Source organism: Cydia amplana, chromosome 21 (assembly GCF_948474715.1).
Source record: "Cydia amplana chromosome 21, ilCydAmpl1.1, whole genome shotgun sequence".
In the NCBI taxonomy this organism is placed as follows: Eukaryota; Metazoa; Arthropoda; class Insecta; order Lepidoptera; family Tortricidae; genus Cydia; species Cydia amplana.
The window spans coordinates 4,922,747-4,935,657 of NC_086089.1; the positions used below are offsets into that span (position 1 = coordinate 4,922,747).

General features: G+C 34.6%; 1 protein-coding gene and 1 long non-coding RNA gene across 2 annotated transcripts in view; both read right to left on the bottom strand.

Annotated features, from left to right (window-relative positions):
* The window catches only part of LOC134657883 (uncharacterized), a 485,626-nt gene that overhangs the window by 98,918 nt on the left and 373,797 nt on the right, over positions 1-12,911 (bottom strand). The window lies entirely within an intron of this gene.
* LOC134657797 (ubiquitin carboxyl-terminal hydrolase 20) overlaps positions 1-12,911 on the bottom strand; it is a 45,466-nt gene that overhangs the window by 25,248 nt on the left and 7,307 nt on the right. The window contains exons 7-10 of the mRNA XM_063513350.1: positions 12,166-12,258; positions 10,345-10,447; positions 7,715-7,802; positions 581-678 (exon numbers count right to left, since the gene is read on the bottom strand). Of these exons, the coding sequence (XP_063369420.1) occupies positions 581-678; positions 7,715-7,802; positions 10,345-10,447; positions 12,166-12,258 (382 nt within the window). The remainder of the gene's footprint in view (positions 1-580; positions 679-7,714; positions 7,803-10,344; positions 10,448-12,165; positions 12,259-12,911) is intronic.

A 12,911-nucleotide genomic window follows, 5' to 3' on the forward strand; every position in this document is an offset into this window, starting at 1 on the left:
AACCACTCCATTGATAGGTGAAAACCGCACGAAAATCGGTGCAGTAGTTTTCGAATTTATCGCAAATACACACAAACAGACAGACGCGGCAGGGGACTTTGTTTTATAAGGTATAGTGATGATTCGTAGTACTTTTCTGCAGATTTGTTTGTTTATGTGGTCTAATTTTAATATTGGGTAGTGTAAATGACAAAAAATAAGTACAGGATAAGAATAAAAACCGGCCAAGTGCGAGTCGGACTCGCGCACGGAGGGTTCCGCACCATCAACAAAAAATAGAGCAAAACAAGCAAAAAAACGGTCACCCATCCAAGTACTGACCCCGCCCGACGTTGCTTAACTTCGGTCAAAAATCACGTTTGTTGTATGGGAGTCCATTTAAATCTTTATTTTATTCTGTTTTTAGTATTTGTTGTTATAGCGGCAACAGAAATACATCATCTGTGAAAACTTCAACTGTCTAGCTATCACGGTTCGTGAGATACAGCCTGGTGACAGACGGACGGACAGCGGAGTCTTAGTAATAGGGTCCCGTTTTTACCCTTTGGGTACGGAACCCTAAAAATGACAATATACTCACGGTTCTGGTGATGTACTTGCACAGAGTACGCTGTTTGCTGCGTCCCCGCAAAGCTCGCCGACCGTCTATGCCTGTTTGCGGTCTCTGACTGCCCTACCCTGTAATAAAATAAATATTATTTGACGCATATTGTTAATCAACCTTATATTGACGACCTCTCTGGCCTAGTGGGTAGTGACCCTGCCTATGGTCTCGGGTTAAAATCCTGGTAACGGCATTTATTTGTGTGATGAGCAGAGATATGGTCCGGAGTTATGGGCGTTTTCTATGTATTTAATAGGCTACGTGACTAAATTTCATTTATGGTATCAATCGATCGGGTTTGTTTTTAGGATCAAATGACTATATGGGACCCATTGCATTAAAGTAACACAAAAGTCAGAAATTGTAGTCAAAGGCCGACAGTCGCTCTTCACTCGCGAAAAGCCCTATACAAAACGATAAGGGGACGCGACGTCAAGGTCTCTGGGAGCCCATCTTGTAGTATGGACAAAACAAGAAAATTGCGTTTTTGTCGGTGAAATATTGCGTTTATGTATATAGTTGCTATACAATATTTTTTTGGATGAAATGTAAGGAATCGAATGGTACCCTTACTTTTATCGTTTTTGGAAGTTTAAAAAAAACTTAAATTTTGAAACTTACAGAGGTCCCGTATTTTTGTAATTTTTTAATATTTTATTTTAATATCCACATTATTGTGATAAATTGCTCGTTTGCTATCTATTTTAATAGATTTTTTATAAAATTCAACATGTGTCATCATCCCTATTACCTATAAATATTTATATATATATTACACATAGACTCTGGCTACTGAAATATTACACAAAATTTTGGCGGGAAATACAAAAAATCTTGGGGGTCACACATATATATAATATATATATATATACTAGCTGTTGCCCGCGACTTCGTACGCGTGGATTTGTATATTGGTGGTTATATATTCTACATTAGCTTCATGGTCTAATAAAACATGGTCTTCTCTTCCCAGAGTGTCACTTGCCTACGTCACAATAACATTGCTACTTTATTTCAACATAACATGTTACATGGGTACATTATATCTATGGTTAATAAGTTAAAATATTTCTTTATAATTTTATAATTTTCATTTATATGTATTTTATCTTAAATTTTACAATAACACGTCATTTTTAATTATTCGTTAGCAATATCTTCCGATTCACGAAAGAAATTTCAGACGTTCGGGTAATTCTGTTTACACTACTGGCAACACAGGATAACGCTGTCACATTTGACAATCCGCCATGTTGTCCCTGACCGTCATCCTTGTCGAACGCGTGTTAATTGTTGTTTCCTTCTCGCTCAGTGTCAGCAGTCGCAGTGTTTTCCAAACTTTTCACGTCGTAAGCTTGGTAATTAATGTTTTGTTACGAAAATGGTTGGCTGTTCTATTCGGAACTGTAAGAGTCGGAGTGAAAAGGGCAGTATAGATTTGTTTTATTTTACTATGTTTCTACATGAATAACTTAAAATTAATGCCGTTAAAATAATTTTCACCGTTGGTTAAAATTCTCCCACATTTTAAAGTTTGAGAACCTGTAAACAGCATGATGACGTAGGCAAGTGACAGTTAGGTCATTCGCGAATCTCGGAAGAGAGTACCAGGCGGAGTATATTATTATACCATGATTAGCTTAGAATATTATGCAGCAAAATATTGCAGTAGGACGGTTAATCATTTGTTAATTATTAATATTATACAACGCATGTGACTTGTCTTTCACAACCTACGAAGTTTCTAGCCCCTAACTAAATAAAATTGTTCTCGACATAATCCCTCTCAACCCCCTTAGAAGATTTTCATGTCCTCTATTTAATAAGACCTACTACCTAACTACCTATTTACGAAGTTTGAAGTAAATAAAATTTGAACCCTATATAAACTTTCAACCCCTTTTTAACCATTTTAGGGGATGAATTTTTAAAAACGCTGAAATTACTTTTCTTGTATTCTAATAATATGCCTCTGTACAAAGATTCAAGCCCGTTCTCACAAAAATGTTTGAACTCCATACAAACTTTCAACCCCTTTTTCACCACCTTGAGATATAAATTTTCAAAAACGCTGAAATTCATTTTTTTCCGTTTTAAAATAATACCTTTTTATGAAGTTTCAAGTTCCTAGCTTAAAATAAAATTTGTACCCTGTACAAACTTTCAACCCCTTTTTAAACCTGTTAGGGGATGAATTTTACTAAACGCTGAAATTACTTGTATTATCTTCTAATAATATCCCCAAATACAAAGATTCAAGTCCCGCGCTCGAAAAAATTTTTGATATCCATACAAACTTTCAACCCCTTTTTCGTCACCTTAGGGGATGAATTTTCAAAAACACTGAAATTAGTTTTCTTGTGTTTAAATTTAATATCTTTTTGCAAATTTTCAAGTTCCTACCTTAAAATAAAATTTGCACCCCAAGACGAACTTTCATCCCCTTTTTAAATCCCTTAGGGGTTTGAATTTCCAAAAACTTTGCAATTACTTTATTTTGTAATCGGCTATTATGCCTTTCTAAGAAGTTTCAAAGCATTTGTTATGGATTCAAACTTTTAACCCCTTTTTAACCCTGTTAGGGGATGAATTTTACAAAACGCTGAAATTACTTTTCCTGTCTTTTAATAATATCCCCAAATACAAAGATTCAAGTCCCGCGTTCGAAAAAATGTTTGATATCCATACAAACTTTCAACCCCTTTTTTACCACCTTACGGGATGAATTTTCAAAAACGCAGAAATTTGTTTTCTTGTATTTTAATAATATATCTTTTTACGAACTTTCAAGTACCTAGCTCAAAATAAAATTTAAACCACATACCAACTTTCAACCTCTTTTTAACCCTGTTAGGGGATGAATTTTACAAAACGCTGAAATCACTTTTCCTGGCTTTTCATAATATCCCCAAATACAAAGATTCCAGTCCCGCGCTCGAAAAAATGTTTGATATCCATACAAACTTTCAACCCTTTTTTCACCACCTTAGGGGATGAATTTTCAAAAACGCTGAAATTAGTTTTCTTGTATTTAAATTTAATATCTATTTGCAAAGTTTCAAGTTCCTAGCTTAAAATGAAATTTGCACCCCAAGACGAACTTTCATCCGCTTTTTAACCCCCTTAGGGGTTGAATTTCCAATAACGTCGCAATTACTTTATTTTGTAATCGGCTATTATGCCTTTCTAAGAAGTTTCAAAGCATTTGTAATGGATTCAATCTTTCAACCTCTTTTTAACCCTGTTATGGGATGAATTTTCAAAAACGCTGAAATTACTTTTCTTGTCTTATAATAATATCCCCATATACAAAGTTTCAAGTCCCACACTCACAAAAATATTTGATCTCCATACAAACTTTCAACCCCTTTTTCACCACCTTGGGGGATGAATTTTCAAAAACGCTGAAATTAGTTTTCTTGTTTTTTAATATAATACATTTTTACAAAGTTTTAAATTCCTAGCTTAAAATAAAACTTGTACCCCATACAACCTTTCATCCCCTTTTTAACCCTCTTAGGGGTTGAATTATTCAAAATCGCTTCTTATCTCTTGTACACTTTATAAATGCAACCTAGTGTGCAAATTTCAACTTTCTAGCTTTTGTAGTTTCGGCTCTGCGTTGATGAATCAGTCAGTCAGTCAGTCAGTCAGTCAGGACACTTGCATTTATATATATAGACTAGCTGTTGCCCGCTACTTCGTACGCGTGGATTTGTATATTGGTGGTTATATATTCTACATTAGCTTAGAACAATATGCAGCAAAATATTGCAGTAGGACGGTTAATCATTTGTTAATTATTCATATTATACGCACGCATGAGACTTGTCTTTCACAACCTACGAAGTTTCTAGCCCCTAACTAAATAAAATTGTTCTCGACATAATCCCTCTAAACCCCCTTTAGAAGATATTCATGTCATCTATTTAATAAAACCTACTACCTAACTACCTATTTACGAAGTTTGAAGTAAATAAAATTTGAACCCTATATAAACTTTCAACCCCTTTTTAACCATTTTAGGGGATGAATTTTTAAAAACGCTGAAATTACTTTTCTTGTATTCTAATAATAATGCCTCTGTACAAAGATTCAAGCCCCGTTCTCACAAAAATGTTTGAACTCCATACAAACTTTCAACCCCTTTTTTCACCACCTTGAGATAAAAATTTTCATTAACGCTGAAATTTTTTTTTTTCCATTTTAAAATAATACCGTTTTATGAAGTTTCAAGTTCCTAGCTTAAAATAAAATTCGAACCCCGTACAAAACTTCAACCCCTTTTTAAACCTGTTGGGGGATGAATTTTACAAAACGCTGAAATTACTTGTATTGTCGTCTAATAATATCCCCAAATACAAAGATTCAAGTCCCGCGCTCGAAAAAATGTTTGATATCCATAAAAACTTTCAACTCTTTTTTTACCACCTTAGGGGATGAATTTTCAAAAACTCTGAAATTAGTTTTCTTGTATTTAAATTTAATATCTATTTGCAAAGTTTCAAGTTCCTAGCTTAAAATAAAATTTGCACCCCAAGACGAACTTTCATCCCCTTTTTAACCCCCTTAGGGGTTGAATTTCCAAAAACGTCACAATCACTTTATTTTGTGATCGGCTATTATGCCTTTCAAAGAAGTTTCAAAGCATTTGTAATGGATTCAAACTTTCAACCCCTTTTTAACCCTGTTAGGGGATGAATTTTCAAAAACTCTGAAATTACTTTTCCTGTCTTTTAATAATATCCCCAAATACAAAGATTCAAGTCCCGCGCCCGAAAAAATGTTTGATATCCATACAAACTTTTAACCCTTTTTTCACCACCTTAGGGGATGAATTTTCAAAAACTCTGAAATTAGTTTTCTTGTATTTAAATTTAATATCTATTTGCAAAGTTTCAAGTTCCTAGCTTAAAATGAAATTTACACCCCAAGACGAACTTTCATCCCCTTTTTAACCCCCTTAGGGGTTGAATTTCCAAAAAACGTCGCAATCAATTTATTTGATGATCGGCTATTATGCCTTTCAAAGAAGTTTCAAAGCATTTGTAATGGATTCAAACTTTCAACCCCTTTTTAACCCTGTTAGGGGATGAATTTTCAAAAACTCTGAAATTACTTTTCCTGTCTTTTAATAATATCCCCAAATACAAAGATTCAAGTCCCGCGCCCGAAAAAATGTTTGATATCCATACAAACTTTCAACCCTTTTTTCACCACCTTAGGGGATGAATTTTCAAAAACTCTGAAATAAGTTTTCTTGTATTTAAATTTAATATCTATTTGCAAAGTTTCAAGTTCCTAGCTTAAAATGAAATTTACACCCCAAGACGAACTTTCATCCCCTTTTTAACCCCCTTAGGGGTTGAATTTCCAAAAAACGTCGCAATCAATTTATTTGATGATCGGCTATTATGCCTTTCAAAGAAGTTTCAAAGCATTTGTAATGGATTCAAACTTTCAACACCTTTTTAACCCTGTTAGGGGATGAATTTTCAAAAACGCTGAAATTACTTTTCCTGTCTTTTAATAATATCCCCAAATACAAAGATTCAAGTCCCGCGCTCGAAAAAATGTTTGATATCCATACAAACTTTCAACCCTTTTTTCACCACCTTAGGGGATGAATTTTCATAAACGCTGAAATTAGTTTTCTTGTATTTAAATTTAATATCTATTTGCAAAGTTTCAAGTTCCTAGCTTAAAATAAAATTTGCACCCCAAGACGAACTTTCATCCCCTTTTTAACCCCCTTAGGGGTTGAATTTCCAAAAACGTCGCAATTACTTTATTTTGTGATCGGCTATTATGCCTTTCAAAGAAGTTTCAAAGCATTTGTAATGGATTCAAACAACCCCTGTTAGGGGATGAATTTTCAAAAACGCTGAAATTACTTTTCCTATCTTTTAATAATATCCTCAAATACAAAGATTCAAGTCCCGCGCTCGAAAAAATGTTTGATATCCATACAAACTTTCAACCCTTTTTTCACCACCTTAGGGGATGAATTTTCAAAAACGCTGAAATTAGTTTTCTTGTATTTAAATTTAATATCTATTTGCAAAGTTTCAAGTTCCTAGCTTAAAATGAAATTTGCACCCCAAGACGAACTTTCATCCCCTTTTTTAACCCCCTTAGGGGTTGAATTTCCAAAAACGTCGCAATCACTTTATTTTGTGATCGGCTATTATGCCTTTCAAAGAAGTTTCAAAGCATTTGTAATGGATTCAAATTTTCAACCCCTTTTTAACCCTGTTCGGGGATGAATTTTCAAAAACGCTGAATGTACTTTTCCTGTCTTTTAATAATATCCCCAAATACAAAGATTCAAGTCCCGCGCTCGAAAAAATGTTTGATATCCATACAAACTTTCAACCCTTTTTTCACCACCTTAGGGGATGAATTTTTAAAAACTCTGAAATTAGTTTTCTTGTATTTAAATTTCATATCTATTTGCAAAGTTTCAAGTTCCTATCTTAAAATGAAATTTGCACCCCAAGACGAACTTTCATCCCCTTTTTAACCCCCTTAGGGGTTGAATTTCCAAAAACGTCGCAATTACTTTATTTTGTAATTGGCTATTATGCCTTTCTAAGAAGTTTCAAAGCATTTGTAATGGATTCAAACTTTCAACCCCTTTTTAACCCTGTTAGGGGATGAATTTTCAAAAACGCTGAAATTACTTTTCCTGTCTTATAATAATATCCCCATATACAAAGATTCAAGTCCCGCGCTCGAAAAAATGTTTGATATCCATACAAACTTTCAACCCTTTTTTCACCACCTTAGGGGATGAATTTTCAAAAACGCTGAAATTAGTTTTCTTGTTTTTTAATATAATACATTTTTAGAAAGTTTCAAATTCCTAGCTTAAAATAAAACTTGTACCCCATACAACCTTTCATCCCCTTTTTAACCCCCTTAGGGGTTGAATTTTTCAAAATCGCTTCTTATCTCTTGTACACTTTATAAATGCAACCTAGTGTGCAAATTTCAACTTTCTAGCTTTTGTAGTTTCGGCTCTGCGTTGATGAATCAGTCAGTCAGTCAGTCAGTCAGTCAGTCAGGACACTTGCATTTATATATATAGATATATATATATATATTTACCTGAGGTGTGCGTCAGTCCGCGTGTCGCTGTTGGTGGAGGGTGCGGGCGACTTCCGGCGCATGCGCGCGAAGAGAGGCGCGTCGCTGGCTGCAACAACCAACGTCTAATCAGCCCCAAGATACTCTTGTAAGTTGTACTAACGTGAGGAGGGACACAGCTATACTAAAGTAGGGTTGTAAAAAAACGGTTTTTTTTCTGACTTGAAAAAAAACATGAAAAAAACCGTTTTTTTTTTCTGGAGTACGTTTTTTTTTTTCAAAAGTATGAAAACTCAAAATTTGCAAGGCAGTTAATACTTTTATACGGTTGTTTTACTTGTTTTAGACTTTATGTTAACCATTAAACCAATTTAATTTAACAACTTTGATTAATAACAACATAAATGAAATCTGTAGTGGTAGTTATCGCAATTTACTGTTGGCAACACCGACGCCTCTCGTCGCCGCTTCGGGAAATTCAGGGATTCCGGATACTGTACTGACATACTTACTTACTTAGTTTTAAGTTACTTATATAAATAAATCACGAAAAACCGTTATTGAGGCATATTTTTGTTCATCTGAAAAAAAAACCTAATTTAGAAAAAAAACCATGGTGCCAGGTTTTTTTTCATAGATTTGAAAAAGCGGCCAAGTGCGAGTCGGACTCGCCCATGAAGGGTTCCGTATTTACGCGATTTATGACGTATAAAAAAAAACTACTTACTAGATCTCGTTCAAACCAATTTTCGGTGGAAGTTTACATGGTAATGTACATCATATATTTTTTTTAGTTTTATCATTCTCTTATTTTAGAAGTTACAGGGGGGGGGACACACATTTTACCACTTTGGAAGTGTCTCTCGCGCAAACTATTCAGTTTAGAAAAAAATGATATTAGAAACCTCAATATCATTTTTGAAGACCTATCCATAGATACCCCATACGTATGGGTTTGATGAAAAAAAAATTTTTGAGTTTCAGTTCGAAGTATGGGGAACCCCAAAAAGTTATTGTTTTTTTTCTATTTTTGTGTGAAAATCTTAATGCGGTAAACAGAATACATCTACTTACCAAGTTTCAACAGTATAGTTCTTATAGTTTCGGAGAAAAGTGGCTGTGACATACGGACGGACAGACAGACGGACAGACGGACAGACGGACAGACAGACAGACATGACGAATCTATAAGGGTTCCGTTTTTTGCCATTTGGCTACGGAACCCTAAAAAAAACATTTGGTTTTTTTTATATTTGCAACCCTATACTAAAGTCTATTTATTATTTCCGTAGACTAAAATGACATTTCATGTGTTGCTAGTTTTTTACGTCTTATAAATAGTGATGTGCTACAACCGGTACTAACCGAAAATAAACTATTGGGAGGTACTTATTGACATTTTTTTTTTATACACAATATTTCTAATATTTTAAAGCGATTTTATTGTAAGATTAACAGTCACATCGAAGCTACATATCATATAGCTCATAATGCACCAAGTTACTCATCCTATTTCTCTATGTATACTGTTTTATTTAAATGAAAACCTTACTTTGTACTTTTCGTGACCTGTTTTATAAAAGAACTATTTAGAGTTCATTTTTTGTTTATTTTGAATCTAAAATTAATTTAATATTTATCGGTTATTCACAAACCGAAATCAAAGATCATCACTGTTTGTTTTAAGCTGGCCACATTATTTCTACGTTTGACATTTGTGGTTGTCATTTTAGTCTACGGAAAGAATAAATAGACTACAGAATGAGAGATGAATATCGTTATCTCACTCTAACAAGTAGCTTTCTGCCTACTTACGTAAGTAAAACTTACAAGTGTATCTCAGGATTCTCAGGCCTTAGCTTTATCAATTATTCTGAAAGTCACTGACTCACTCAACGATCATCAAAATATTAAGGTACTTTTTCCAGACCAATAAATTTCATATTTTTAACACGTTTAGTGTTTAGCCCATACAGCAAGTAAATACTAAAAGGATAACGCAATCTACTTCTAAAAATAATATCTGTGTCTGTCTGTCCGACCATCCCCCCCCGAAACTACTGGTTCTAAAATTTTGAAAAAAATACACAAAATAGTTCTTTACCTATAGATGACAGGAAAACCTATTAGAAATTTGCAGTCAAGCGTGAGTCGGACTTAATGTACGTAACCCTTGGAACACGACTCGCACTTGGCCGGTTTTTTGTTGTTTGTGTATTGTTAAGTGTTATATTATAAGTCATCGACATGGATAACGATTGACCTCCTTGTTTTAAGGTTTTATCCCAGACTAGACAAATGTTATTGGACGGACGTGTTATTGGACAAATGTTATTATAGTGTTAAGGAATTTATTGAATGTAATGGGACTGTTATATAATTTGTACTGTTTAATGTTAATTATTATTATTATTTACTATTCTGATACTATTTTATGCTTATCTAATGAATTTTGATTATATTGAATTTAAAATGTCCTGAATTATGTGTTAGGTATTTATGTATTTTAATATTTGCATGCCTGTATGTGGGCCGAATACACTGAACAAAGAAAAACTGTATTACCAACTAATCAAAAACTGTATTCTGGCAAATAAATTATTTGATTGATTGATTGATTGATAGAATACTCAAACTTGTTCCAACTGTACCTCCGGATGAAGCGGCCCGGCGCCGTACATGTACGTTCCTGATCTCCTGGTGATCGCCGTCCGCCTCCGTGCCCAGCTTGTCTTCCGGCATACTGTCCCATACCTAAACGAAAAAAACAATCAATCAAACTTTGGACGGGTCCCTATCAGGGATGTTGCGGATGCAGATTTTTTGACATCCGCGCGGATGCGGATATTTAAAGGCTCACATCCGCGGATGCGGATGTCAAGATTAGGTACTTAGAAAACGTCAAATATTACATTTTTAGTATTTTGTATTTAAAAAAAGCGGCCAAGTGCGAGTCGGACTCGCCCATGAAGGGTTCCGTATTTAGGCGATTTATGACGTATAAAAAAAAAACTACTTACAAGATCTCGTTCAAAGCAATTTTCGGTGGAAGTTTGCATGGTAATGTACATCATATATTTATTTTAGTTTTATCATTCTCTTATTTTAGAAGTTACAGGGGGGGGGGAACACACATTTTACCACTTTGGAAGTGTCTCTCGCGCAAACTATTCAGTTTATAAAAAAAATATATTAGAAACCTCAATATCATTTTTGAAGACCTATCCATAGATACCCCACACGTATGAGTTTGATGAAAAAAAAATTTTTGAGTTTCAGTTCTATGTATGGGGAACCCCCAAAATTTATTGTTTTTTTCTATTTTTGTGCGAAAATCGTAATGCGGTTCACAGAATACATCTATTTACCAAGTTTCAACAGTATAGTTCTTATAGTTTCGGAGAAAAGTGGCTGTGACATACGGACGGACAGACGGACAGACAGACAGACAGACATGACGAATCTATAAGGGTTCCGTTTTTTGCCATTTGGCTACGGAACCCTAAAAAACGAAACGTTTAGTATTTGAGCAAGAATATAGGTGCGTTATATTTAATAAACAGTAACTTGGCCGACTTTTCTGGATCTAGACGATTTCGTTATAGGTAATGACGAAATTACCTAGCACTTACGCCGCCGCTAAGACGTTCCTGTACCCACTTGTTCGACATCCACATCCGCATAAGCTCCGCATCGATTTTATGCGGATGCGGATGCAGATGCGGATGTTGAAAATAATGCGGAAGTTCCGCGGTTCCGCGGATGTTCGCAACATCCCTGGTCTCTATTTTTTCCCAAATAGTTTTAAGTCATAATATATTGTTTTCCCGCTTTTTCGTAAGTAAATTTATTTGGTTCACAAAAGCGTCACTTTTCAGGATTGTCATAAAACAAAACTAACCCATCTAAAGGATAACCTTACGAAAACCCTGAAAAGTTAACGGTTTCAGTTTTATGACTGATGATAACATGACAAACAATACATATAGTTTCTATTGTCTAGGAGAGGACATTGACTTCTGTAACACAGGTCTTTAACTATGTAGATCAGAAGTCAGGGACTTCAAAACCTACTTTGTAATTTTTTTTTGTCAATATATATTTTTTTAAATTATGACTTAACTTCCTAAGGCCCAGCCATACAAATAAAAAATCCAAAATTTGCCACTGAAACTTGAACCCATAGCGTAAGAAATAAAGTTGATTTTGCGTTGTTTGAAAACTAAACGAAACAAAGCAAAAGCAACTCTTTTCCAGTTGAATATGATTCCAATTTCACCGAACTGAATAAGTACTATAGGTAGGACCTTGGGCTTTAAGAGGTTAAAACTTTATGGGAAACAAAGGGACCCCACTCTGGACACATAACGGTAGCACACATATTCTACAAATTCTCAGTTTTAAAAGAGAACAATGGTAAATGTGTTTTCCAGACAACAGAATCCAAATTAGTGCGGAATATGAACACATACCGGTTCCTTCAACTCCTCATGCAGCTGGTCCATGAAACAGCGGAGGAACTCCTGTGTGTCGTGCTGTTGGTAGCCCCGGAACATTGGATGCACCTGAAACATACGTTCGGTCATTTGTTTTATTTATTTAATCGTATGGCATAAATACAAAAAATAGGCAATTTTGTACAATAATATACAAAAGAAAAAAAATTTAAAACGAAAATTTAAACGTCAACATTCAGAGTGCTGAGCCAAACAACTGCGTCTGGTGGTGCGTTCGGTCATTATTAGGGTTGCGTACTGTCATATAGGGTGTCATACCATCGGATGTCGTGAGTGTTCTGTGTAGGCAAAGTGACAACCCTAGCGTACAAGTGAATAATCAAGTGCGGGTAGTTCGCAAAACCCGCGCAAGATGTTGATACAATAGGGATGATGACACATGTTGAATTTTATAACAAAATCTAGTAAAATAGATAGCAAACGAGCAATTTATCACTATAATGTGGATATTAAAATAAAATATTGAAAAATTACAAAAATACAGGACCTGAAAGTTTCAAAATTTAAGTTTTTTTTTAACTTCCAAAAACGATAAAAGTAAGGGTACCATTCGATTCCTTACATTTCATCCAAAAAGTATTGTATAGCAACTATATACATAAACGCAATATTTCACGGACAAAAACGCAATTTTCTTGTTTTGTCCATACTACAAGATGGGCTCCCAGAGACAGACGTTACGTTCCCTTGCCGTTTTGTAT